Consider the following 25,014-nt stretch of genomic DNA (forward strand, 5'->3'; position numbering starts at 1 on the left):
AGGGTCATCAACAGACCCAATTAACCCCTCGTGCACTGTGTTTTTGAGCTGTTTCCTGGAAACTTTCACCAAAGGAACTGGAACTTGCTGAAATGCGCAGAGTGAGAATCTTGATTATGTGGGAGTGTTTCAGTTTATCTAGTCCATTGAATAACCTTGAGAACTGTAGGAAAGTTTTTGCCTTTGCAGCTTGAGCTTTCATCTGACTCAGCCGCAGGCCTAAATCTTTGTTTGCCTTAGAACAGCAGTCATTCAAAATCACTCACTGTATAAAAATCTTTTCATATAGATGCAGTCTCTTACCAGTGACGTTCACTCAGCATTTTAATGGGATACAGGGGCCTCTTAAATGCAGACAGTTTTCTATCGGCAGCATGAGGCTTCAGACAAGACAAAGCAATGTAACCTCTCAGGAAAGAATGTGGTATCAGCTCCTAGGCTGTCCTGAGGTAGACAGAGATGCTGTGGAGTGTGATGTTCATATCCAGCAGCTTGATTGAGTTCCAAATGCTAAAACATGTCCTAGGAAGGCATTTGCAGTATTATTAACAGCCATTAGCTCACAGATGCCAGATTTACACGAGGGCATAATAACCCTTAGGAATTCTGAAACATCTGGCAAATGGGATCAGGAATGTAATTTTGGCTGTTTTTGACTCATCCACTGAGATGTCGTTCCTCTGAGTCTGCTTGTGAGGTTTTTTGTGGGTCTGTGACAATTACAGCTACCTTTTAGTGCCTGGCACTGGGCACTGAGTGGTCGTGTTAGATCACCAGGACCTCAGACATCACTTGTTGCATCTCAGTGCACTCAGTTTGCCTCACTACTTTAATTGTTTCATAGCATCACAGCAATGCCAAGTCACTGTCAGGCAGCTGCTTCCATGTTCCAAGGGATGAAATCCAAAATTGTTTCATTTTGAAACCTGCAGGTGAAATCACTGTGTTGTGATCATGTTAAAGGGTGACAATAACATCTTACACAGATTCACACTTCTCTTTGAATAGCATTTGTATTTGACCCCTAAATTAGATTTTGGGGGGGAGAAGTAAACCAAAATTACAATATTAGTTTTTTATGAGCTTGGTTCTTTAACAACTAGGATAAAGTACGGCATTGGTGTCTCCAGCATGTGGCCAAGATCAGGTAAGATGAAGGAGATGGTGCCTTTTCTTCCTTTTTTCCCCTGTATCTGATGCAGGTCTGAAACACTAGGATCTTGTTTACCACTTGGCCATAAAAAGTATCAGCCTTGCAAGGGAAAGGCTCCAGACTTGTATTACAGCTGGGAGCACCAGCACCTGTGGTTACCACTAACACCCAGGTTGCTTCACAGATCTTAGTGCCATTGTCCTCAGGCTTTCTATTATGATGCTCTACTGCCACAATATGATATTTTGATTATTTATCAAAGCCTCCTATGATGGTGATCATAGTTGGAGTGCACATAAATTGCACAACAATGCACCGTTCGTGTCAAAAAGAATAAATAAAATCTACTTTAAAAGCTCTAGTCATCATCCAATGATGCCTACTTAACAAAAAAAGGTACATATGTAATTTCAAACAGTTTTAAAACATAAGATTTGAACAGCTTTATGAACAAAGTGCGATTGATGGAACCTGGGTGGCTTTCATATCTCCAGTTGATTAGATTGTAAAATGGCCGAATAGGGAGAGAAATCCTACTTCAGGAAGTGTGAAAAGTATTGGATATCAGGAGATACAAGCACTTTGCTGAACAGAGCTTTATAAATATTCTGACCTTAAATATCTTTTTTCAGTTTACCATTATCATATTTAGAAATCACTTCAAATATTCATAGAAACCATGTTAGACGCCACAATCATTAGCCTGAGATTCTCCAATTACTTTACATCGGAAGTCTGTCACTCTTCTCAAAAATTAAGACATTTGAAGCCAGAATTTATTCTGAGATGTAATTTTGAACATATCGGGCTCACATAATTATAGTGATTATATATTTGAATGTACATTTCTGTCTTGCATTCTTAATATAGTTGAATTAATTACCTCAGAAAAATAATCAATGTTATTTCTATGCATTTTAAAGCACACTTTCCCTATATATTCTCATCACAATCCATGACTACAATAATCACCATCAATAGTATTATGACACCCGTATTCCATTTCAACATCAAAATTTAAGTAAGTTGCAAGGATACTCTCTTCTCCAGAGAAAAGAACTCCATATGAACAAGTTCACCAATAACCAGCCCACACTTCAGACAGATTAGCAACTAACTATATTTGAGTGCTGGATCTGAGAATGCTAAACCATGACAAACAAGGAAAATCCCTCATGCAGTGTATTAGGTAATATGAAAATATTAGGAAAAATGAAGTTCATGTTACTAAAATCTCCTGAACTTCAGAAAGTCTGTTGTATCCTTTGTTCACTTAATCAGCTAATTTAATTTTGCCTTTGGGAACCAAATTGCATTAAGTTAAAACAGCAACAAGAATTGAGAATTAAAAAGCTGTTAGACTAATTCTTTTATAAAACCAATGCCAGCAATCTGTATTATACTACTTTCTTACATTTTACTTCTTTATATAAATTATTTGTTTATCTATTTGGCATCAGAAATGTCATACCGGCTGTAATATAAGACTTGAGGCAAACTGGTTTTTTTTAAATAATGCTTTTCACAACCTTCACACTTCCTACTTGCGAAGTCCTGGAGAGTCCTACAGAATAAACTAGAGTTCAGGGTGATTTATTCTGATATACAGTAGTCCAGAACATTCCTTTGCTACTATAAAAGAAGGATGAAAGGAAATTTCCAGAAGAATCACTTGGGAGTATTCCACCCACATTATTTGTGCTTGTGTGAGTTTATGTGTCTGCCTCCTGTACTGTAACACACTAAAAGGATCCTGCTCTGCTGCTGCGGCCCATCACAGTGATCTGTCACAGGCTAGGCAATACTCTATCTTCACAGTCACTCTGGCCACCATGAACTTAGTTTTCTGCAGAGACAACATAAATCCCAAACTAGGATTTCTTCTATAAAGTCTTGGTAAGAAATGGAAAGAAAAATCATGCACATGTCCCGTTACCAATGTGCAGCCTGACTATTATCTGAGGAACAGGGACTGCTGGGGAGAGACGGTACACAGTGTCAGGGCTGCATGAACACAGCACTACAGTCACTGGTAACCAGTTCCACCAGTGGAAATCCCAATTGGATCTAAAGAACAAAAATCTTCACCATGAGAGGGAGGGGTTAAGTATTGGGACAGGAGCCCACAGAGGCTGTGGGATCTCTGTCCTATAAAATTTTCTGAAGTCCCATGGATGAAGCCCTAAGCAACCCAATCCAACCACAAAGTTAGCCCTGCTTTGAGCAGGAGGTTAGTGACTAGAGGTCCCCGCCAACTGAAGTTATTCTATTGTTCTCTGATTGTCTTCTCCTACGGTAGATGATAGCTGGCTTGGAAACTGAGTTCACCTTCCTCCAAAAATGTTTCATCCACATAGACCCGATGTGACCTTGCAAACCTTTAAGACAGTGGCTTGCAATCTTTATCAATCCGCAGACATGAAAATATTTCCAGTGGTGGTCCAGATCTTAAAAGCAGCTTTAAGTCTCTCCAGAGGAAGTTTCTTTTATTTAGTTAGTTTTCACAGATTCTTTATTAGTAAGCCACAGATGCCTACATGTCCATATGCCATACTGAAAACTCTTGTTTTGATGTTTCTAATGAGAACAATGTTGGATCAGACTCGACTTTGATTATTTTGCAAAACCGTCCTTTCTAAAGAAATAAATTTGCACTTAGGCTGTGCTCTCTCTGCCTGTCTCTTTTTCCTTCCATGCACAGACTCCCCTTGAGTAAACAGCCTATAAACCAAAGAATGTAATATCCCATTTTTATGTAGGAGAATGCAGAGATCTTTTCTCCCTTGAAATATTGTGAAATGGGAAAAATAAGCTACTTGGCATTATTATAAAGAAAAACTACAAGAAAGTTTTATCTGAGAAGCTTATTTTTTCTTATAGAGCAGCTGTTTTACACATTAACAAAGAAAGTCATATGGAAAAATGTATGCATTCATGGAGAGAGCGAGACTCAGAAATCTGTATCTCATTCTACTTCTCATATAAAAGAACAGAGGAACCATGTTAATTACCTGTTTCCATTTTCCCATCTTGTGCTGCAGGCCCATCAGGAATTACACTCTTCACCTGGAGAAACTCGTCTGGCTCATCCCCACCAATGATGGTAAATCCAAAACCCATGTTGCTTTTCTTAAGAGTTGTGCTGAGGAAAGTCCCCTTCAGCTGTGATGCATCACGGGTGAAGAGTGGTTTTTCTACATCAGTCAACACAAACAAGAAAGACAAAAGTTCTGATCTAGTCACAACGCAGCGGGGACAGCAGATAACAATATTGGCTGACAGCAGGTGACAGTGTATGAAAACCAAGGAAATAAAGAGTGCAGGCATTCCAGGAAAAAATATTTGTGAGTTCTTGCATTAATACAAAGCTTAAAACGTATTTCTTATCTATGGCAGATCAGCCATAAGTGGGGAGTTATAAATATTCTTTCGTATTAGAAGTACATTTAGAAGTGGATATTGTGTAGCTAAAATAATTGCAACAATAAAAGTGATCTGTGAGGTAATTTTAAACCCTCTTTCCTAACCTATAAATTCAGCTTTGTCTACAAAGTAATACATTCTCCATAATTTCCCTCCCAACCGCAGTAAGGAAAACATCCCCCGAATATCTTACTCCATTTGTTAACAAGCAGTGCTACGTATTAGGCTAGCTTTTCCCTCCAAACAGGTGGGGTTTTGGCATCCAACAAGCGACACACACAGCTGCTGTGCAACCTCCGCGTCCCCTCTCCGCATGCCTCGGTGTGCAGTGTGGGTGGCGGGGGCTCCCCGTGCCTCTCTCCCGTGCTGTGCTTGGTGAGGAAGGGCGGCAGGAAGGTGCAAAGGTTGTGACTTCTACCGCTCTCGCTACGCCCGCAGCGGTGGGGCTGGGCTGGCCGGCAGCGGAGGACATACCGTGCAGCCCGCGCGTCCCGGCGGGGTGGCGCCGGCACTGGGACAGGTCATTCACGCTGCGGGACCTCTTGGGAGCGGGGTGCAGGTGGGCGAATTTGGGTCTAGGTAAAGTTGATGAGGAGCTTTCTACTGTTACAAAGGAGAACAAGCCTCATTCTCTGGCTATAGCCTTATGTTAAAGTTTATTCGTCTCTACCAATACTGTTTGCTGCTCATTCAGCTCATTTTAAGCACATTAATTTTTACGTTACCAAGAGGCTGTATTCTTGTAAACTCCTATAACACAGCGCTTGAGGCTGTTAACTTAATTGATGCTTGCTAGATGAGCTAGCTTAGAAACATACCAAACATCAATTAACGGTAATTTAGAGAAAGTACAATTAATTATTTCAGTGTTGCCAACCTCTGGTGCTCAAGAGAGAGTCGTACATTCCCAAGAATAGAATTTATGATTTTATTTAGAAAATTACTTTGGGGCTCTTATTGTGCTTTCTGTTTCTCAGCCTTTAGGAAACTCTAGGGTCAACTTTTCTGTTTTTTCTCTGCGCCTCTGAAGGTTAGAGTATTTTAGGTGGCTCATGAGTCCCGCAACTCTGGGAGCTCAGACATTTAGGGCAGAAAAATGCTAGGAGATAGGTGATAACATTGTGAGAATTGGCAACACTACTGTTTCAATCAGACTATGACGAAATCATTGTCACATAAACAGGAGAGCAGGATCTTTCATCTTAACTAAGATAGCTGACACAGTACTGTACCTCGGAAACCTTGGGCCTGCATAGGCTTTGTTCCAAGTTCTGCGTTGGGCATGTTATGCTGCTGTAGCTTCCTTTTTGCTTCTAGGACAGGGTTTTCAAATTGTGTTCTTCTATTTATGTGGCTGGAAAAAATTTGGTTTTGATTAAAAACTGGGTTCAGTTGGGGAGAATGATCATTTTCACAGTAGGATGCTGAATGTGACTTAGGTGTGTGTGGTTAGAGAGCGAAACCATTATGAATCCCCAATGGGCCTGAGCATGTCCCTTATACTCCACACAATTTTGTTGGGGATGAGAAATGCACAATCTAGCGCGCTGCATAATGAACAGCACTGAGAAGTGTCCTATCATTTCAATATGCTGAACTCTGCTACAGACAAATGGTTTTGATCTGTGGGACTACATATTACATAGCAGTACTGCTGAAGCATGCTACAATGACAGTTTTTCATGTCTTTAGCACAAGCATTGTTCTGCGCATGATTCAAAGGATCTGAACCAGTTTTGTGCATTATCATTGATTAGCTGTAAGTGAAAGAAATTAATCACTTACAGAAAAGGTAAAGCCTAGAGCACAGAGTGCTTTTATGGTCTCAGCTTAGAAATAAATCTAACATAGGAAATAAACTGAAGATGATTTCTTTTTAATTCTATGGCATATATCTCCTCAGCTGTACAGAAAAATCGGATGTTGCAGAAACTATCAGATGGTAGATTAGAACTACATAGATAAATATATGAAATATAAGAAAAGTTAACCTACACTTTTTTTCTCGATGTTTTACATTTCCTATAACAGGTCAGTTAAGTACACCTCTGTCATTACACCACTAATTTTCTGTACTGTGTCTAGAACTAGCTTAACTACATACTTTCATCATATCCTTGATTTTAATTCTTTAATTTAAAGCATATATTTTATCAATCAATGAGTAATCCTACAATCCTGTCCTGTGATATGTTTCACATGTTTTCTGAAGAAGGCAAAACAATTTAGTAGGCTGCACTGAACAACTCTGCAAGATAGGATCACAACAGGATCACAACCGAGAAAAGGGGCTTGTGCTGCAGACATTGCTCTGGGGAAATAAATACATATGTACAGAAGGGCAGGTATTCAAACATGTCACTCCTTATTTGTTCTCACTGAGCTACTATGTACTGAGTTCTTCTGAAAATCCAATCCCAATCATGGGCTTTAAGTACCTGGAGAGGTGACCTGGGAACTTTTGAAACTCTGAGATCCTAAAAAGGGTTGAATGCTTTCAATTTATATTGAAATGACCTTTTATGCCACATTAAGCACTTTTCAGGTCCCTTGGGATTCAGATCCTACCACTGCTTCAAAGAAAGTAAGTGGAGTTGCCATTAAGAAGTGAGGTAGAAGAAAGGCAGCAAGTCCTATGGGAGTGCAATATACTTGGAAAATCAGGATTTAGTAGCCAGAGTTAATCCAATGAAAAGATTTCCAGTCACGTAAAAGAATATTTGATTTAATGAAAGGAAGTAAATGTGATAAATCCTGGAGTTGTTACTTTGTTAACATGGCTATAACTTATTCAAGTGGCTGCCAACTTATTCTTGTACTCTAAAATTTTGATTAATAGTTTTCTTGTAATTTTTAATCTATGCTGCAGACAGATAAAGTCCCTTTTGTTTCTTTCCTTCTTCAGACAGGCTGTTTAAGATTGTAGACTTTCCTTTCCTAGACTTTTGCTTTCTAGTTAGACCGTGCTGTAACTGTCAGGGTCTTCAGAACCTTAGTCTATTGCAAACCTAGAAACGCATGATGGAAGGGAGACAAACTTCACCAGTTAAAAATGGAGAAAGACAAGACTTACTTGCATTAAATAGGGTAATTATGAACTACTGACATAAGCATGAAAAAGGTAATTTTCATGCTACCACCTATCATGTGATGCATTTCAATATTTTAAAGGAAATACTACTTTTGCCATTACACAAGGCAGAGATGAAACATCACATGAAATACTACATAAAGTTCTGATCACCCATGACCAAATAAAATGAATCCATAGAAAAGGTTTTACAGGAAGACCAGTGAAAGAGAGAGTCTTCTCTGATAGAAGACCAGAGAAGTTTTAGCTTTTTATCCAAGCAGAATTAATTCTGATATATAATTGCATTCTATGAATACATTTGGAAGTAAATACTAGAATGTATTGAAGATGTCAGGATTTCAGACTTGAAATCTGTAGGCTTCTTACAAGCAGAAGTGTGAAATTATGAAACAGCTTCCAAGAGCAGATATGGGGTAAAATATCTAGCTTGTTTTATGTTAGCATTTGATAAGGTTAAAAACAGGGTTGCTACACAGTGGGTTGAGTTAATTGCTTCAACATAGAGATCATGTCTTATTTTAGAGGCTCTAAAGTATCCTGCCCTGGTCTCCAGCTGCTCTTCCAGAAGAGCATGGGTTCCCCATAGCTTTTGTGCCATATCACACAGATGTAATGGATATCTAAGATCACACTCACTACAGATCTGCATTTCAGACCTTGAACTATGTATGGTTGATGTCATGCTATAATTGCAGGGCACATCTCAGTGCCACAGGAAGCCCCTTGCAGACCTAAGTTACAACTTATATGTGGTTCTGTGATATAAAAAATAATGGGATTTTAGCTAATATAGGATGTGTCCATGGCTCAAGGAACATCAGTTCCTCTGGTACTGACATCACAGCTAGACTCTGTTATCCACTGCCTCTCTACAGTTTCTAGGTAGATTTTATGTTGTGGTTTAGTCCATTTACAAAGAAATGTCTTCAGTAATGGCTATCTTGAAAATGACCTTTTTGTCCTAGCAGTTCAGATAGAAAGACTAGCAGAGGTACTTGAAGCACCTCAAGTTGTTGGTGCAACCTTAATAATTCTTAGCTCCAATTTATTCCCACATTTTGACTGTTTTATGGTAGTGTGCAGTCTCAAAAGCACGTGAGAATTCCAACAAATTCAAACAACTGCATTAAATATTGTGTCCAAGAGGAGTCAAAGAAAAGAAAATTATAATCAGTCATTTTTATCAGTCAGTAACACTGGATTTACACTCCTAGACTGATTAGACATGAAACACCTCCCTTTTATGCAATTTTAAGCGCTGTACAGCTTCATGGCTAAATCAGAAAAATTGCTACTGATGAGTTTACCTGAGAAAGAAGTTATTAAGCTAAGTAGTTCCCTTGAAAGGACATTCTAGCCTTTCATCTAGCTACTTCAGCTGCATACAAAATAGGTATTTCTAACCTAGGCGTTAATAAGGCAAACCAAATGAGAGTTTTAGAAATGGTTACAAATAAGTGGTTTTGTGGTTAAAAATAGATTTTGGATGTGATCCAAAATGTATTGCTCATTGCTCATAGTATCTAATTCAGCAAGCATTTCTATCTTCGCTTTTCTTCCTTTATTTTATACAATGCATATTAAATATAAAAGCCCAATCCAAAGACGAGAATCCAACTAATTTCTCTTAGTGCCATTGTGGCTGTACAAAAGACTCATGCTGCCTTTTGTTTGCTTTCTATTTCTCAGAACCCTGAATTTCCCTCTGTAGAGAAGAAGGGGTAGTCGGTGCTGCTGTCCTCTGTTAGCTCGCCGTATGCTAACTAGGGACAACCCTCTGAGGTAGGATTTGGTTTTGGGCTGCATTTAGCTGTGAAGTTGAAACACTGTCTCTTGTGCTATGAGTAGGTACTGCCGCCAGCGGCCAGCCTATAAGACATAGGCACCATTCTGCCATCTCATCAGTGAGGGTGGCCAGGCTAAGTTGTTTTTGTGATAGAGTTTCATGCTAGATGTGTTCAAGACAACTGAAACACATTCTTAGATTTATGGGCAGTAATGCCTAGTATGCAGATTTTAGTTGGTGGCCGAGATACTAGCCCTGTCAAAATGGTAACACGTCTAAACATGTGCATCAGCAGAAGGAGTTTAACCTATCTCCTTTTCTTAGCTACTTTAATGTATGGGGGGTTTTGGTAGTTTGTGACTTTAACTTTTGAAATTGTTGGCTATAACCCACCAAAGTAATTCTGAGAATCAGGATGTCTAACAGATAGACATTCTGATGCATAACTTGTTAGTGCCTAACTCCTCTTTACATTCATATTCTTCAGTTACTAATACTTTATAATGACAGAAAGACCTGAAATAAGTTTTTCTATTTGAGTAGCAACAGAGTGTTGCAAGAAATTGTAAGTCAAGGTGGTATATTTTTCCAGAATAAATACCTGTATGGCTAATTTAGCTGTTCTATTAAGGAGACCATGTCTGGAAATTGAGCTCTGTGTTGTAGTTAATCATCCTTAAAGGGGGAAATAATCTTTTGGCAATTAGAATGCTGAAAGACCCAGCACACTCTAATAACCGCATTCTCTCCATAGCCCTGCACAGCTAAGTGCTGCTAGTTTTTAGTTTATAAATTAAGAGAAAATTGCATGAAAGTTAACCCACGTATAGCAAACACTTCTCATTTATGTCAAATGTCTACTCCTTACAAATGAAGCCTGGACATGCATAACAAGGCAAATGAAAATTTTAATAACGTCTTACACCTACATTCATGCATGATTACGACAGGAAGTTATACTGGAGACCTTATTTTTTAACAGCATTTGCAAATATGTTGTGATTAGTCTTTATTAACTTTACTAGCAAGACCTTTGAGGTTTTTCTTTGTTTCTTTTTTAGCTTTTCCTCTGGTCTCAGAATACTGGAGCTGAGCATGGCTGGTCCTTGTACAGTGAACCTGAGTCTGTCTGCCTCATTGCTTATCCTTACAAACTTCCCATGGGATACAAATATTTCAGTGAGCAGAGTAAAAGCCCTTCTTTCACTGACAGTTTTAAAGGCCTGCGTGTAAAGTTGGACTGGACTTGAATGTGTGAAAGTTCATAACCTAACCCTTCTTGATTTACCCACTTCTATGACATAATTAAGAGAGTTTATTGTAATCTGATTTTATCTCGTTAAAAATGAACTCATCTGTTGAATATTGGTAATAAAAAAGGTGCGACTGCCACTTTTTAGCATGAAAAATGGAAAGCAATCTTTGTTTCAAACTTATTGAGCTCAGACAGCAAATTAAAGTACAGCTACATTTTACTGACTATAAAACTCCTTATGAACTTAGCATGGCTGCAGTTTTAATGCCATCCTGTGAACATCTATTCCAACCTCTGAGCCTGGAATAGGTTTGATATACCTTTCCACAAATCTTATCTGTGGTAGGATTAATAAATATGGCACTAACAAACAGCCTTAAAGTATGTAATTGCATAGTAACATCTGGGCCTAGTACCTTGCATCTGTTTACCTGTGTGGATGGACATGAAGTGGAGATAAATACTTGTTCCTCTTCTGACTCTGCAGCGAAGTGTGAGCCTCACTGGTGCCAGAATGCCTTGGGCTGCGCTAACTACCAAGCGGGGTCTCAGTAAGAGATCAGCGCACAGAAATTGCACAACACCTGTTACTCACCAAAATACACTAAAAACCACTGGGGCAGAAGACTTACTCACACCCAGCAGCTGCATAATTGCACGTGCAGATATCTTCAGGGGGGGTTAAGTACAAAGAGATACGAGAACTCTAGCCCTTAGCTACCTGGGGACATCGTAAAAGAACTCAGGCATAAAGAGAGAGGGTAATTTAATGGCATTATGCAGGGACTTCACAAACTTACTTATCTTTTTGCTTGAATCTGGACTAAGCTGATTTGGGCTAGGCAGCAAAGCAGATGGGGCTGCTGGTTCTTCCACCTGCAGGCAGGGAGCAAGGCTGGAACAAAGCAGCAGAGCAGGTGCTCCTGCATTTGGAGAACGGGGCAGAAGGAGTCAGCAGGGCAGTGGCCAAACGCTGTTTTCATTTGTTTGTTTGCTTCGTAGGAGGGCTAGGGAAGGTGCATGGGCATCCACAAGCTGCTGCTGTTATAGCAGTAAAGAAAAGGGAATCTTAATCTTCTAACCCTCCAGAAATCAGGTCTTTTTCTGAGCTCTCTGGCCAGCTCTACCCTGTGCATGTTAATAGTAGCATATCCTGCTGTCTGGAAAAGCTGCAGCCCCAGTATCCGTCCAGAGTGATCCTGCAGCCAAAGCATTGGTATGGATTCAAGAGACGAAGGGAATGATGTGACACACAAAATAAAATTTACTACTTTGGATGAAACAACTAGAATAAATTTACTGCTTGAGTGCCAGGATTTGAAATTGAGATTTTTAGGCCAGGGTCATCTTCTCTAAAGATCTCTTCTTTAATAAAAGGAACTAATGGGTAGATCTTTCTCAGTCTTTCAAAGCACTATCTGCACAGTGACGGGGAGTGGCTTTCTCCCTCCTCTGCCATATACTTCGTGCAGACAGCAGAGTGACAACTGACCCCTCTGAACAGGTATCACGACTTTGAATCTAGATTCACTTTGCATAAGTCTCATTCACTGCGTTAAGCTAAAAAGCAGAGAAAATAATCTCTCTGATTTACTTATTTTATGTAGGAACTGGCCAGAACAGGTTCTACCTAGTACTTCAAACAAAAGCTTTCTGTTGCCCTTTGCATAGAGGAGTAATAACCTTTTTTTCTTGTTTCATAACTAAAATAAAATCTGAAAAAAATGGAAGCAAGGATTGCGCTGTGAAAATAGAAACTTATATTCTCTTATTTTCAGCTGCACTTTTAAGTACAAAAAACCCCCACAACATCCCTAAAATTTTATATGCAGCGTATAAATAACCCACCTTCTGGTACAGTGTAAACATCTGATCAGCAGCAAGGAAGGACTACCCAGAATAGGACCTTAACTGAGCTAAAATGATTATGCTTTGCTCTATTTATCGATTAACAAGATCTTTACCTCACTATATATCCAACCCTTACATAGAAAATATAATATTTCTTTAATGAACATGATCTTTGTACAAGTATCATCTGGAATGGTACCATGAAATCAGACCCTGAGGAAAGACAATGACTGAATGCCTGAGTCACTGATTTAAGACACACTGAATATATTTGGACACAGTAGCTGTATTGATGACTGAGAATTCCTGGTATACCTTCAGTTCAACATGTCAAGTAATCAGCAACTTAATATTGAACATGGGAACTTACTCAACATAATAAGTGCCATATATGGGATCATCAATTTTCTCCCAGCCATATGGAAGCTCTGAAAAACAAAGAGTTATCTCAGTAAATGCAGTATAGAATGCTAAGATTTCTAGTAACAAAATTGTGGATCTTTGCTGGGCATTGAGGGAAATAACTTGATAGTTAAATTAGATACAGTGACCAAAGCAAATGTCAAATCCTGAACACATACCATGGCAGCCACAACTAGTAGTAAGCTGAAAATTGGCATGCAAACACGTATCTCAGTCTCTAGAACAACACATTTTAGTTGAACTACTTTATTGTTCCAACAGCTGTGCTAGCCATCAGCTGTAGCACATCTTGTATGACATCACTGCCGGAGGAAGTGAGGGCATTCTGTTTTCCCAAATAGGTACACACAAAAAAAAGTACTTGGCTTTTTGAGCTTTTTTCTTTGCTAGGAATCCTGGAAAAGTTGGCCTTGAAGGACCAAAAAGCGTTTGCCTTCTGCCATGTAAGTACAGTAAATATACCTAAATGTTTCTGAGAAGTTTGTACTATTTGTCTTACTGTGATAGCAATTCCACAGCCTCCAAAGGCATCCTGTTCCAAAGCTTAGTTATATATCAGAGACATCAGAGTATATAGTAGTACATGGAAGTACAAACCAAAATAAGATATTATAGCAACTTCTGGCCTTAAAAATAATTACATTTTGTAGAAACAGAGAAGACATTTAATTGTTAATACCTAAACCATTCAGGTATTAACAATTAAAATGTTAAATATGTTAATTTAATGATCATAAAAATCAATCTGTGTTCATGTACAAGCAAACTCTCATATATATATCCACGTACATCCATAAATACATATTTTACTATCACTCACACTGAACACTTAAGAAATGATTGTACTGCCAACAGAACTTCATCTTGTGTTTAAAAGGCATCAGATGGATGTGACAAGTATCTCAGTTGACATGAACAGAATAAAAACCTCAGTGCCAGATGTGATGACTTTGATGGAGGAAACTCACAAAAGGATGGGCATCCCCACCACGCACAGGTATTGATTTCTGTGCACTTGAAGACTATGGCACAATATACAGGGAGTGGTACTGACATTCTACAAGGAAATCTGATTCTGGAATTCCTTGTCTCAGATTTTTTTTCCTTTTCAAACTCATCTGCACTTTTGAAGTAACTTTTTGGAGACAAAATGAGTACCAAACTAGACAGAGAAGAACTGATGTAGCTCATACTGAACACAGAGTCATTAAACTGGTCATAAAGAAGTACTCCTGGATGATTTGAGCTTCTTTTTTTCAGTGACAATGTGACTAGACAATTATTGGTGTGCTGTAAAAGGCAAATAGGAAAGTAAAGCCTGGCTGGCAATAGGGAGATTAAAGAGTTAAACAACAATGTTAAGAAACTGCTTCACCTCTGCTTGTTACTTCTCCTTTAAACAGATCTGTGATATCCTTTCTTGAGTGAACCTCCTTAGACTGCTGTAGTCTTCATGACACATTGCCCTGAAAGGATGTTCCTGCTCAGCCCTTTCCAATACTGCAATGAAGGATACAACCCTCTGCCAAAGACTGGCCGACGCAGAACTCCACAAATTTGCAACAAAAAGCTCAAGGACTTCCTTAATGTCGATATTCATTTTTTCCTATTATTCTTAGAATATTGTTAGCTTTGAAATCTTCACAAGTCCTCGCTCTGAACTGCTTTTGTCAGGGCTATTTTGTTATTGTCACTTCATAGGAATACATGCAGCATAAGGTATTTAAGCAGGTCACAAAATCAAAGAACGGTTGAGGTTTGAAAGGACCTCTGGAGATTGTCTAGCCTAACCCTTCTGCTCAAAGCAGGGTCACCTAGAACAGGTTGCTTAGGACCATCTCCAATTGGCTTTTGAGTATCTCCAAGGGTGGAGACTCCACAACCTCTCTGGGCAATTCTTCAAGTGTTTGATCACTCACATAGTGAAGAAGTTTCTTCTTTTATTTAAGTAGAATTTCCTGTATTTCAGTTTGTACCCTTTACCACCTGTCCCATCACTGGGCACCATTGAAGAGAGGCTGGTTCCATCTTACTTGCGCCTTCCTTCAGGTATTTATTTAGATTGATAAAATCCCCCCGAGCCTTCTCTTCTCCAGGCCAAACAGTCCCAGCTCTCTCAGCCTTTCCTTATAGGAGGGATGCTCCAGTCCCCTCATCACCTCAGTGGCCTTTCACTGGACTGTCTCCTCTATGTCCACGTCTCTCTTGCGCTGGGGAGCCCAGAACTGGACCCAGCACTCCAGCTGTGTCTCACCAGCGCTGAGCAGAGGGGAAGGATCATCTCCCTTGATCTGCCAGCTACAGCCCAGGAGGCTGTTGGCCTCCTTTGTTGCAAGGGTATGTCACTGGCTCATCATCAAGTCACCAAGCATTAGAAAGCCCTGGTGTTGCTCTTTCCAGACCTGCCCAGAACTTCAGTAAATTCCGTAGGAGACCGACCCTACAATGATTCTCCCAAAGTCCTGTATATCCTGAGACAAGACTGTGGAATGTAAGCCATAAATATTAAAAAAGAAAGCAGCTGATGCACAAATCCTGTACTGCCCCTGCAGTGAGTTTCATTCCCAATGCATGCATGATAAATAAGGCAATTATTTGCTATGAAAAAATGATGCTTTTACCTAACCCTGTGACACAGAATAAATATAAAGTATTAGTTTAAATACTATAGGTACATTTTATTTTTATGTAACCTTGCAAGGCTTTCTTCCCCTAATTAACTTAATGTTGCTTTCATATCTGGCCCTCTAAAATTACACTCCCTTAGAGAAAGGTGAGGCAGGTACTGGTAAAATCTGTATGTACTTAAAAATACACACAAACACACGTGCACACACATACACACGCACACACACACACACAGATGTGTGCATAGATCCCTTTCCCAAAGTGTATTAGTAGATGGAGTTTTTTTCAACTATGAAATTAAAAAAAGAAAGTAGATGTTTTGCCCAAATTTAAAAGTAGCTATCCTTCTGTAAATATATACACTTTAAAGTGTATAGATGCAGAAGACATATTTTATTTTACATATTTATGGAAATCTGAAATAATTTGAGGACTTACTATTAACCTATCGGCCTATTTTTTCCTAAAGTAATGATGTAATGATGCATAACTGTATTTACAAACTGGCACAACTACTGAGAAGGCAAATGGCAAATCCCATCTTCTAGTGTAAAAGTCTGTAAAAATTTAATGAATTGGACATATCATGGAGAACCCATTTTTATAATGCGTGGATTGAACCACTGATTATTTAACATCATAAAATAGTCATGGGTTCAGAAGAAAGGAAATAAAAAATTACCTTCGTGTACCATAATAGATATAAACTCCTTGTAAGGCTATGCTCTAATTTCATTTTTCCATTTGAGATGCAGCCTGTAAGTTATGTTTAATTAAAATTCTGTGCTGACCAGTAAAATGGAATTGCTAGAGCACAAACCCTAAGCCCTCTGCACCCTCCCAAAGTATGGCAGATAAGGTTAGTGGAGTGTAGTTTACTACAGAGCTTCTGTTAGGAGGATCTTCTGCTACATTTGCTTTCACTGTGATTATTTTTCATTACATTAAATAGTGGCATCTATTCCATTTTTCACTACTGAAATGAAAGATTACAGGACAGAAGTACTTTAGTGCTCCATAAAATTAGGAAGCTAAGCATTTGCCAGATTAGTGGTGAGGGCATTACAGTTTCTCTTTTTCATTTCACTGTGCCCAGTGATGATCATTAGGGATGAGAGTGAATAGTAAACATTTATAAAAAAGAATTGTTATAAAACACTTGTGAAGGAGATTACTGTTGGCCACCATGATTTGAATTGGAAAGGCAGCTATAATTATAGTAATCTCTGATATTCATTTGATAGCACTAGCATGCTAGTTCATGTGTAATTTCTGCAACCAATGGTTTTACGGTTACTATGCTATATATGAAGTCTTCATTTTCATGAGCTCAACGCTTCTACCATCCATGTCTTTGAATTCTGTTCACTCCAGGAGGATCTCTGTGTATAGAAGTAAAAAAATTAAAAAATTCCATCCTTTATTTTCAGTCTTCAATATCTAACATTGTTTTCCCACAGATCTCCTATCATCCAGTGGAGGGCCCGTTCAGGAACATTTGTAAAATCACCATTTAAAAATCAGTAATTGTGCAGCATTTGGCAATGCTGTTACGATGAGTGGATGGAAAGGTGCTGGATAATCTGTATAGGACATATATATGCTCCAGTTTTCAGATTTCATGCTTTATCCCCTACCAGAGAAGCAGCATCTAGCTAACACTGCAGCAGTCATCCACAAAAAAAGATCAAAAAGGTACAGCTGATACTAAGACACTTTGCTCAGTATGCACCTGGGTAAGCTTTTAAATGCAGAAGGAGCTGCATTTCTGTAAGTAACCAATGGTAACAAAAGCCCTTGTATTTTCAAAGAAAGAAAGAAAGAAGGAAAAAAAGAAGGAAAGAAAGAAGGAAAAAAAAGAAAGGAAAAACTAGTATGAATTCAAGCAGGTCACTTCAATAATCAATGGTAGTGCCTTCTCATCACAGCCTCCTTATGCTAATGGTCCAGATGCTCTTATTCTGCCTTCTGAAAGCTGTTGTGTTTCAGAACGATTTTTTGATGGTGCCACTTAACCTTCTCTGGGGATGGAAGAAGGAGTACATTTTGGATCTCAATGTGCCAAGATGAAAAAGCATATTACCAAACCCAAAGATTATTTTTTCTGGAGTTTATGGAGTAGTAACTGTGTTAAAGAGAGTCATAAAAACCTCTCAAGGTTTCAGAACAACAGCCAGCATTGTGTCACTACCCTACTGACAGGCTGGAAAGAAAGATGAGAACATATTTCTTGAATCAGCTGCAATCAAAATATTTGTATAGTACAAAAGAATATGGAATGAGAGAGAAAAAGAAAATATAATGCCTGCTGTTATTGAAAATGCTGTCAAGAAGGATGTGGAAGCTGTGGAACTCAGCATGAGTTTGGTTCACCTGCCTTGTTAACACCCAGGCACAGGTCAAGAACCCTTTTCTAACCTATATATGAGACTTGGCAAAAAAATAGTGTATCTTTCCACTCAACAGCCTGTGTTTGTTTTATCTCTTGCTTTCTCTCTTCTCTTTCTTTCTCCCTGTTTAAATTCAGTTTTGCTTTTTCAAGTTGATTACCTACTACAGAGGGTATCAAAAGAGCTGGGTAAAAAGTTCCAAAATACCGTGCAGCTCCACAGTCCAATGCAGTTGCACACTCTTCCAGTTTCTTTAACAGATATAGTCTTTGCAAATATTTATCTGTAAGTCTAAACCAGTGTTCCTCACTGCATAGCTTACACAAAAACCTTTGCCTGCAATACCCTAAGGCACAGCACACAGATTACCAGGGAGCGGATGCTGCTCATGGCATGCTGTGCTGCTCCCTCAGGAGCAGAGGGCTGGAGATGTCTGGTTTGAATGCTTTTGTTAGTGCACGTCCACATTGCACAGCTGATTCATGAAACAGGTACAGGAGTTGCGCTGCTGCTCCTGCAACCTTCTGTTACAGGTTACCATAAGGAAAGAGAGGATAACATTGCTCACTGAAAATCAGTATTTAACCTACTATCCACATACCTGTGTGAATTCTGCTAGGTCACCTACCTGCATACTATCTGGGAGCTCCAAATAACAACAAAAAAATCAACAGGTGTACGCTATGGTAAAATCCTTTATACTACCTCAACAGGTTCCTCCACTTAACCATGTTTCAAAAGTCACTGCCTGAGCTGGAAAATGCAATTACTAACATGTACTTCTCGATGCTAGTGTACAAATCAAAAGCTGAGCGAGAAAATAAATTAGATAAAAAAATTGCAAGTTGAATTGTTCACTGTCTTAGTGAAAATAACAACAAAGGCAGGAGGGACAACCCCACCTCCATAGCAAAAAACAAATTCACTCTTCGTATCATGGAAGACCTGGAAAACTTAAGGAAGGTACCAACTCCAAGCCAAGCCACGTAAGCTCAATTTCAATTAAACTCATGTTCTCCAACTGCCATTATCATACCAGCAAATTTCACACAATCATGACTGTTTATGTTCTGTCTGTAATCAGAAACCATTCGTGTGCAATTTATTCTCATGAATAAAATGACATTATGCATAATTTCTTCTTGCACAGTGGAAACAAATGTCAGAGTAACATTCACATGTGATAAATGCATCTTATTCCTTCTGTGCAGCTTATTGTGACACGATACATCCTTAATTGTGCAGAACGTAGATTACTAAATATTACTATCAATTCAATAATATTTTCTCCCAGCATTGTTACCAAGTGAAGTATTGCCAACAGTAGGGATATTTTTAACATTAGGTGTACTTGATTCCTCCGACATGCAGAACTGTGTAATGTCTAATCAAGATTTGCATTAATACAGTGAAAAAGTACCAACTGAATTACTGAGTTTTAACTATCAAAGAAGAGTTCATAAAGGGCTTGTTAGCTATTAATTCAAGTAAAAATGAAAAAAAAAGCAATTAAAAAGAAATTAGGGGGAAAAATACCTTATATGTTGTGAATTTGCACACAGTTAGGTTAATGTAGGCAGTGCCAGAGATGGTTTCCTTGATAAAGAACTCGGTTCTCAACAGTTTAGTGGGCAATAGCTGAAGCTGGTCAGAGTACTCTACATGGGCCTTTTCAAGAGAAAGCTTAGAGTTTCTGTTAAAAGATTCCAAACAAACTAAAAAATCCTATTTTCCATGTATTTAGAAATACTAGATTTAAGGAAAGCAGAAATACTTACTGAAAAATAGTTATTATTAAAACTTTAAATTTTTTTCATCAAATCATGTTATCCTTTTGTCTTGTTCTCTGTTCTTACTCCTGTGTTATTTGTGCTGGGTACTTGGTTTGTATTACAGAAAGTTTGGGGAGACAGAAGCTTAAACCAGCTCCTTGTTGATCTCACAATTCCCACTAAAGTGACTAGTGTTTTGCTGGGGAAATAGAGACCACTAGGAAATACCGAAAAATGTCACTTTTTATCTACAAGTTCTTGCCCAGGAGACTGGATATGAATGCATCCAGGCTTCCATGGAATAATTAAACAGCTATGTGCCTTAGCTTCCAAGAATAGCTTAGGTTAATTTCTGAATTCTGTGTTAATTACACATTATCTCATTTTTAATCGAACAAAAGGTACATCTAAACAGAGTCACTGAAACTCTTATCCTCGCAGCTCCTAGCTTTAGACTAGCTAACGTGGGCACTGCTAGGAGTAAAGTCACTTCAGGATGAATCTTGGTGCAGGATGCGAACCTGCTGGAGAAGATCAGCATGTGCCCGAGCAGTTACTCACATGCGTGCCGAGGAGCTGCGACGGCACCGCTGGCTGGTTCAAAGTTCACGCATGCACATAAAAGGGACCGTCGCCGGCACACTTATTTTATCAGCAGAAAAGGAGCTCCAAGTACATTAACTGAGCACTGCATTATCAATTTGTATTCCTGAAGTTCAGCAGATTTGCTGCATGCCACGTACAGCTCCAACGTGGAAGATTCTGCCTTTGAAACTCATTTTATTAACACAGCTTTTTTTTGTGCTATATTCCTTAGACTTTGAAGAAAACAGACTGAAAAGAAACATTCTTTTTGATCTTTTGGATGTTCAAATCTTTCAGTGCTTGTACCTCATTACTGACTGTATCAATTCAGCCTTCTACAAACCAGTGTTTTCTACCTAGTAACTGCCTGATGTCATGAAGTTAGGCTTTTCTTCTATTTGCTTTTTAGTCTCTTCATTTATTTATATGACTTCCTTTGCTGTTAAATGTTTAACATACCCTGTCAATTTATGGAGTTATTGAATTTACTGTTATTATATAACTTAAACCCTTCAGTTTGGCTACTGACCTTAAAAGACCCATAAAAGTATGTAGCTACTAATAGTGCAGACTAGACCTTATGGGAGGCAGCTAGGTATTCTGTTACTAGTATCTCAGATTCATATATAAGCTTCAACGTATTTTAGCTAGCTGTTCACCTCAACCTTTGGTATAATAGAGAAAAAAAGCCTATTAGTCTGTAACAAACCCAAATGACACATTTTAATGTTACTTTCAGTGCCAAACTTTACTAAAGGGGAAACAGGATTACCCTCAGCCTTTCCTCACAGGGCAAGTGCCCCTGCCCCTGACCATCTTGGTGGCCCTCTGCTAAACTTGCTCCCATGCATCATTCCAGTTTATCGTGTATTGGGGGGTCCCAAAACTGGATGCAGTATTATAGATGTGGTCTGACGAGTCAGTTCCCAACCCGTACTGTCGCGAGAATTTCTTCCTGCCCAGGTGCAGGACTTTACATTTGTCCTTGTTGAATTTTGCAAGGTTTCTGCTGGCCTGTTCCTCCAGCCTGGCTAGGTCCCTCAAAGGCAGCCTGGCCCATGACCATGTTGACTGGTCCCCCTGGTGTCTCCCCCAAAGTTGACTTTGTTGCCTCCTTCAGACTGTACATAAAGGTGTCAAACAGGACAGACTCCGCTATAAACCCCTGCAGTACTCCTCTTGCATAAGCATTCAGGTGTAGTATGGCCCATTAACCACTACCCTCTGAGCCTCATCACCCAACCAGTTATTTACCTGTACAGTTCTCCATCCATTTGGATTTTTAATGCCCTAAATGTTATACACTAATATTGTGGGAGACAGTGCAAAAAATCTTGCAAAAGTCAAGGTAAATGACATCCACTGCTTTTGCTTTGTCCACAGATCCAGTCATTTTAGCATAGCAATCAAGTTGGTCAGGCATGATTTGCACTGGGTAAGTACACACTGGCTGTTCCCAGCCACCACCTTCTCCTTCAGGTGTCCAGAAATGTGTTCTCAGAGGACTCGCTTCATGATTTCATCAGGGACATTGTCAGGGCCTGACACCTGCCAGTGTCCTGAGCTCCTCTGCCACAGCATCTTGAACTTCACTATTTCATGGCTGCTATAGCCAAAGCTGCCATTGATTATCACATCTTCCACTAGTTCTTGCTGTTAGTTCATAGCAGGTCCAGCTATGAGGTCACCCCTCATTGGCTCATCTGGTACTGTATCAAGAAGTTATCCCTGAAAACTGCCAGAAATCTTGTTGCCTGCTTGTATTCTGCCTTGCTGTCCATCTAGCAGATGTCAGGGAGGTTCAAGTCCCCCCTGAAAGTCAGAACCTGTGATCAGAGACTTCCTTGAGTTGTTTAAGGAAGGCTTCCTCACCCTGATCAGGGTGTCTGTAAGAACAACCCACCATGGTCTCCCTTACCGGCCTCTCCTCTGATCCTGACCCACAGACTCTCCACCAGCCATCCATCCATCCCATAGGAGAGCTCCGTACATCCAAGCCGTTCCTCTACACAGAGGACAATCCCTTTTCCTCATCTCCCATAACTGTCTTTCCTGGTCGAACAGGTTGTTTTACCTTGTTTCTGGCTGATTTTTAAAATAACAGCACTAAACTTTAATTAAAATTTCAATTGACATTAGAAAACATTTGCTTCATGACTTCATTTGTCTCACTGGGCCTTGAGAGTCTCAAGTCAATGTTTCAAAATAAAGCACATAGCATAATGCTTTCTGTTTTTTTTGTTTTTCTGCCTTGTTATTACACCAAATGGCAATTACTTGACTTTATGTGACAGGCCAGTGAGGCAAATGGATAGACATATTATAAAAAGAGATGGGAAAATGTAGCATCTATACTGATAACAGAAAAAAAGCATCCAAGATGTACTTTGTATGCTCATAATGAACTGATTATCTGTGGGTGGTCCACAAATAAAAAACTATCCTGCCCAGACTGCAAAATTGCATGGGTACATTATTTATTTGTGATGAGCTGCAACTGCCTTAGAAGCTTCAGATACTAGCCTTGGATGGAAATCTCAGAGCAGATTAAACACACTAGTGCTCTGATCAAGTACAAGACATCTTACATTTCTATATTTTATTTCCAAGTGGCCAATGAAGTTGTATGCAATCAGATAGAAGAGTCCTCCTCAAGGTACTTCCTACATGATCTGTTTCCATGACTACCATGCTTTTTAACAATATGTTTTCACAGTTCTGAACAGTAGCTGGATATATGTAATGCAGATACGTTACTTGTTTAAATAGTATTTGATGAAACAGATAAATCAATACAATTGACGAGGGAGATTACATTGCACTGTGGAGAATTCAGGTGAACACTGCAGCTGCTGAGGCAGCAATTCTTGATTTATACTAGTGAAATAAGACTAGAATCTGGTTTTGTCTCCTCAGTGGCTTCATTGCTGTGTTGAGGGTGAGAACTTTGAAAGTTCCATCTTTTATTACTTTTTGCTTTGTTGCACAATAGATAAAAAGCTGCTTTAGTTGCATGTAACTGCTTTCTGAAACTTCTTGTCATAACTTATTCATCATTCTGCATTAGTTATATTTATGAGGACACTCAAATTGAGTAACTCTGTACTTTAAACATTACGTTAAAAAAATCCCTTGGCATTTGAATGACAAGGAAATATGTATGAATTCAGAAGCTTATTTTTCTTTATTTGACTTGTAATGCCATCTGCCAAAACTCTCTCTCAGTATGGTTCTGTGACAGTATCAGAAAGGAACTTTGCATGAGAAACAGGTGTGTGGTCCTTTGTTAATCTACCAGACACATTTTGTTTGCATTCATAAGGGCACTTTGCAAATGTAGTGTCCAATTAATACACCGATTCGTGACAATGACAAAATGATCACGTTTCTAAGTCATTTTTCATTCAAGAGTTTTAACTGTGTGGGATTGTCCTGGTTTCAGCTGGGATAGAGTTAATTGTCTTCCTAGTAGCTGGTACAGTGCTGTGTTTTGAGTTCAGTATGCGAAGAATGTTGGTAACACTGATGTTTTCAGTTGTTGCTAAATAGTGTTTAGACTAAAGTCAAGGATTTTTGAGCTTCTCATGCCCAGCCAGCGAGAAAGCTGGAGGGGCACAAGAAGTTGGCACAGGACACAACCAGGGCACCTGACCCAAACTGGCCAACAGGGTATTCCATACCATGGGACGCCACATGTAGTATAGGAACGGGGAAGTGGGGGCAAGGAATCGCCACTCGGGGACTGGCTGGGTGTCGGTCAGTGGGTGGTGAGCAATTGCACTGCACATCATTTGTACATTCCAATCCTTTTATTAGCATTATCATTATTAGTTTCTTCTTTTCTGTTCTATTAAACCGTTCTTATCTCAAGCCACAGGTTTTGCTTCTTTTCCCGATTTTCTCCCCCATCCCACTGGGTGGTGGGGGAGTGAGTGAGTGGCTGCGTTGTGCTTAGTTGCTGGCTGGGGTTAAACCACGACAGGGATAATAATAAAACAATTAAGATCTACCCATGTTTTCTTCATGTTTTAATGTTCAGTAATGTTGGTATGTACTAACATGTTACAGGAAGAAAGAAAAAAAGTAGTAGGCAAAGTAGTATGTTCATGTTCGTAGTCACTATTTTTTATTTTTATGTGCTGCAATGTCATGAAAAGTGACAAAACACATATTTTCCACTCCCTTTCCTCCCCCCTCCTCCTTCTCAGCGTAAAACCTTCATAAGGGTGAATAGAGAAGTAACCCAAACACTAGAGAGGGGACTAAGAGGGTACTGTGTTAGAAGGATAGGATGGAAATAGAGATGGGACAGAGAAAAAAAAAAAAAAAAAAGAAAGAGCAGGCTGTGGTTCTTCATGTGTCTTGTTTATAGCAAGCATCTCCAAAACCCTTCAGGTTCTTTTCCCAAAGAAAAGACCCCCTGACTTCTCCCAAGAAAACCCAAACCTCCCTCAAAGACAAGCTGCAGTCTGTTCCTAGTTCTCCCCAAACCTAGTAGTTTTTTACCAAAGAATTTGTTCCTCTCCCTGCCTCCTTGAGACTCCTTCCTTACAACCCCACCAGTGATACAGCCCCAGCAATGATGCAGCCCCCCTGAATTCTGCTGGGCAGGAGCACCTCCGCTGCCGTATGTAAGCCTGTCTTTTCTATTCCC

General features: G+C 39.3%; 1 protein-coding gene across 2 annotated transcripts in view; it reads right to left on the bottom strand.

Annotated features, from left to right (window-relative positions):
* MAGI2 (membrane associated guanylate kinase, WW and PDZ domain containing 2) overlaps positions 1-25,014 on the bottom strand; it is a 770,034-nt gene that overhangs the window by 146,507 nt on the left and 598,513 nt on the right. For both annotated transcript variants that reach the window (XM_010580933.1, XM_010580932.1), the window contains exons 7-9: positions 12,933-12,990; positions 5,809-5,930; positions 4,165-4,347 (exon numbers count right to left, since the gene is read on the bottom strand). In XM_010580933.1, coding sequence (XP_010579235.1) covers positions 4,165-4,347; positions 5,809-5,930; positions 12,933-12,990 — 363 coding nt within the window. The remainder of the gene's footprint in view (positions 1-4,164; positions 4,348-5,808; positions 5,931-12,932; positions 12,991-25,014) is intronic.

This window comes from Haliaeetus leucocephalus, unplaced genomic scaffold, assembly GCF_000737465.1.
Source record: "Haliaeetus leucocephalus isolate CR32 unplaced genomic scaffold, Haliaeetus_leucocephalus-4.0 Scaffold751, whole genome shotgun sequence".
NCBI classification, from domain to species: Eukaryota; Metazoa; Chordata; class Aves; order Accipitriformes; family Accipitridae; genus Haliaeetus; species Haliaeetus leucocephalus.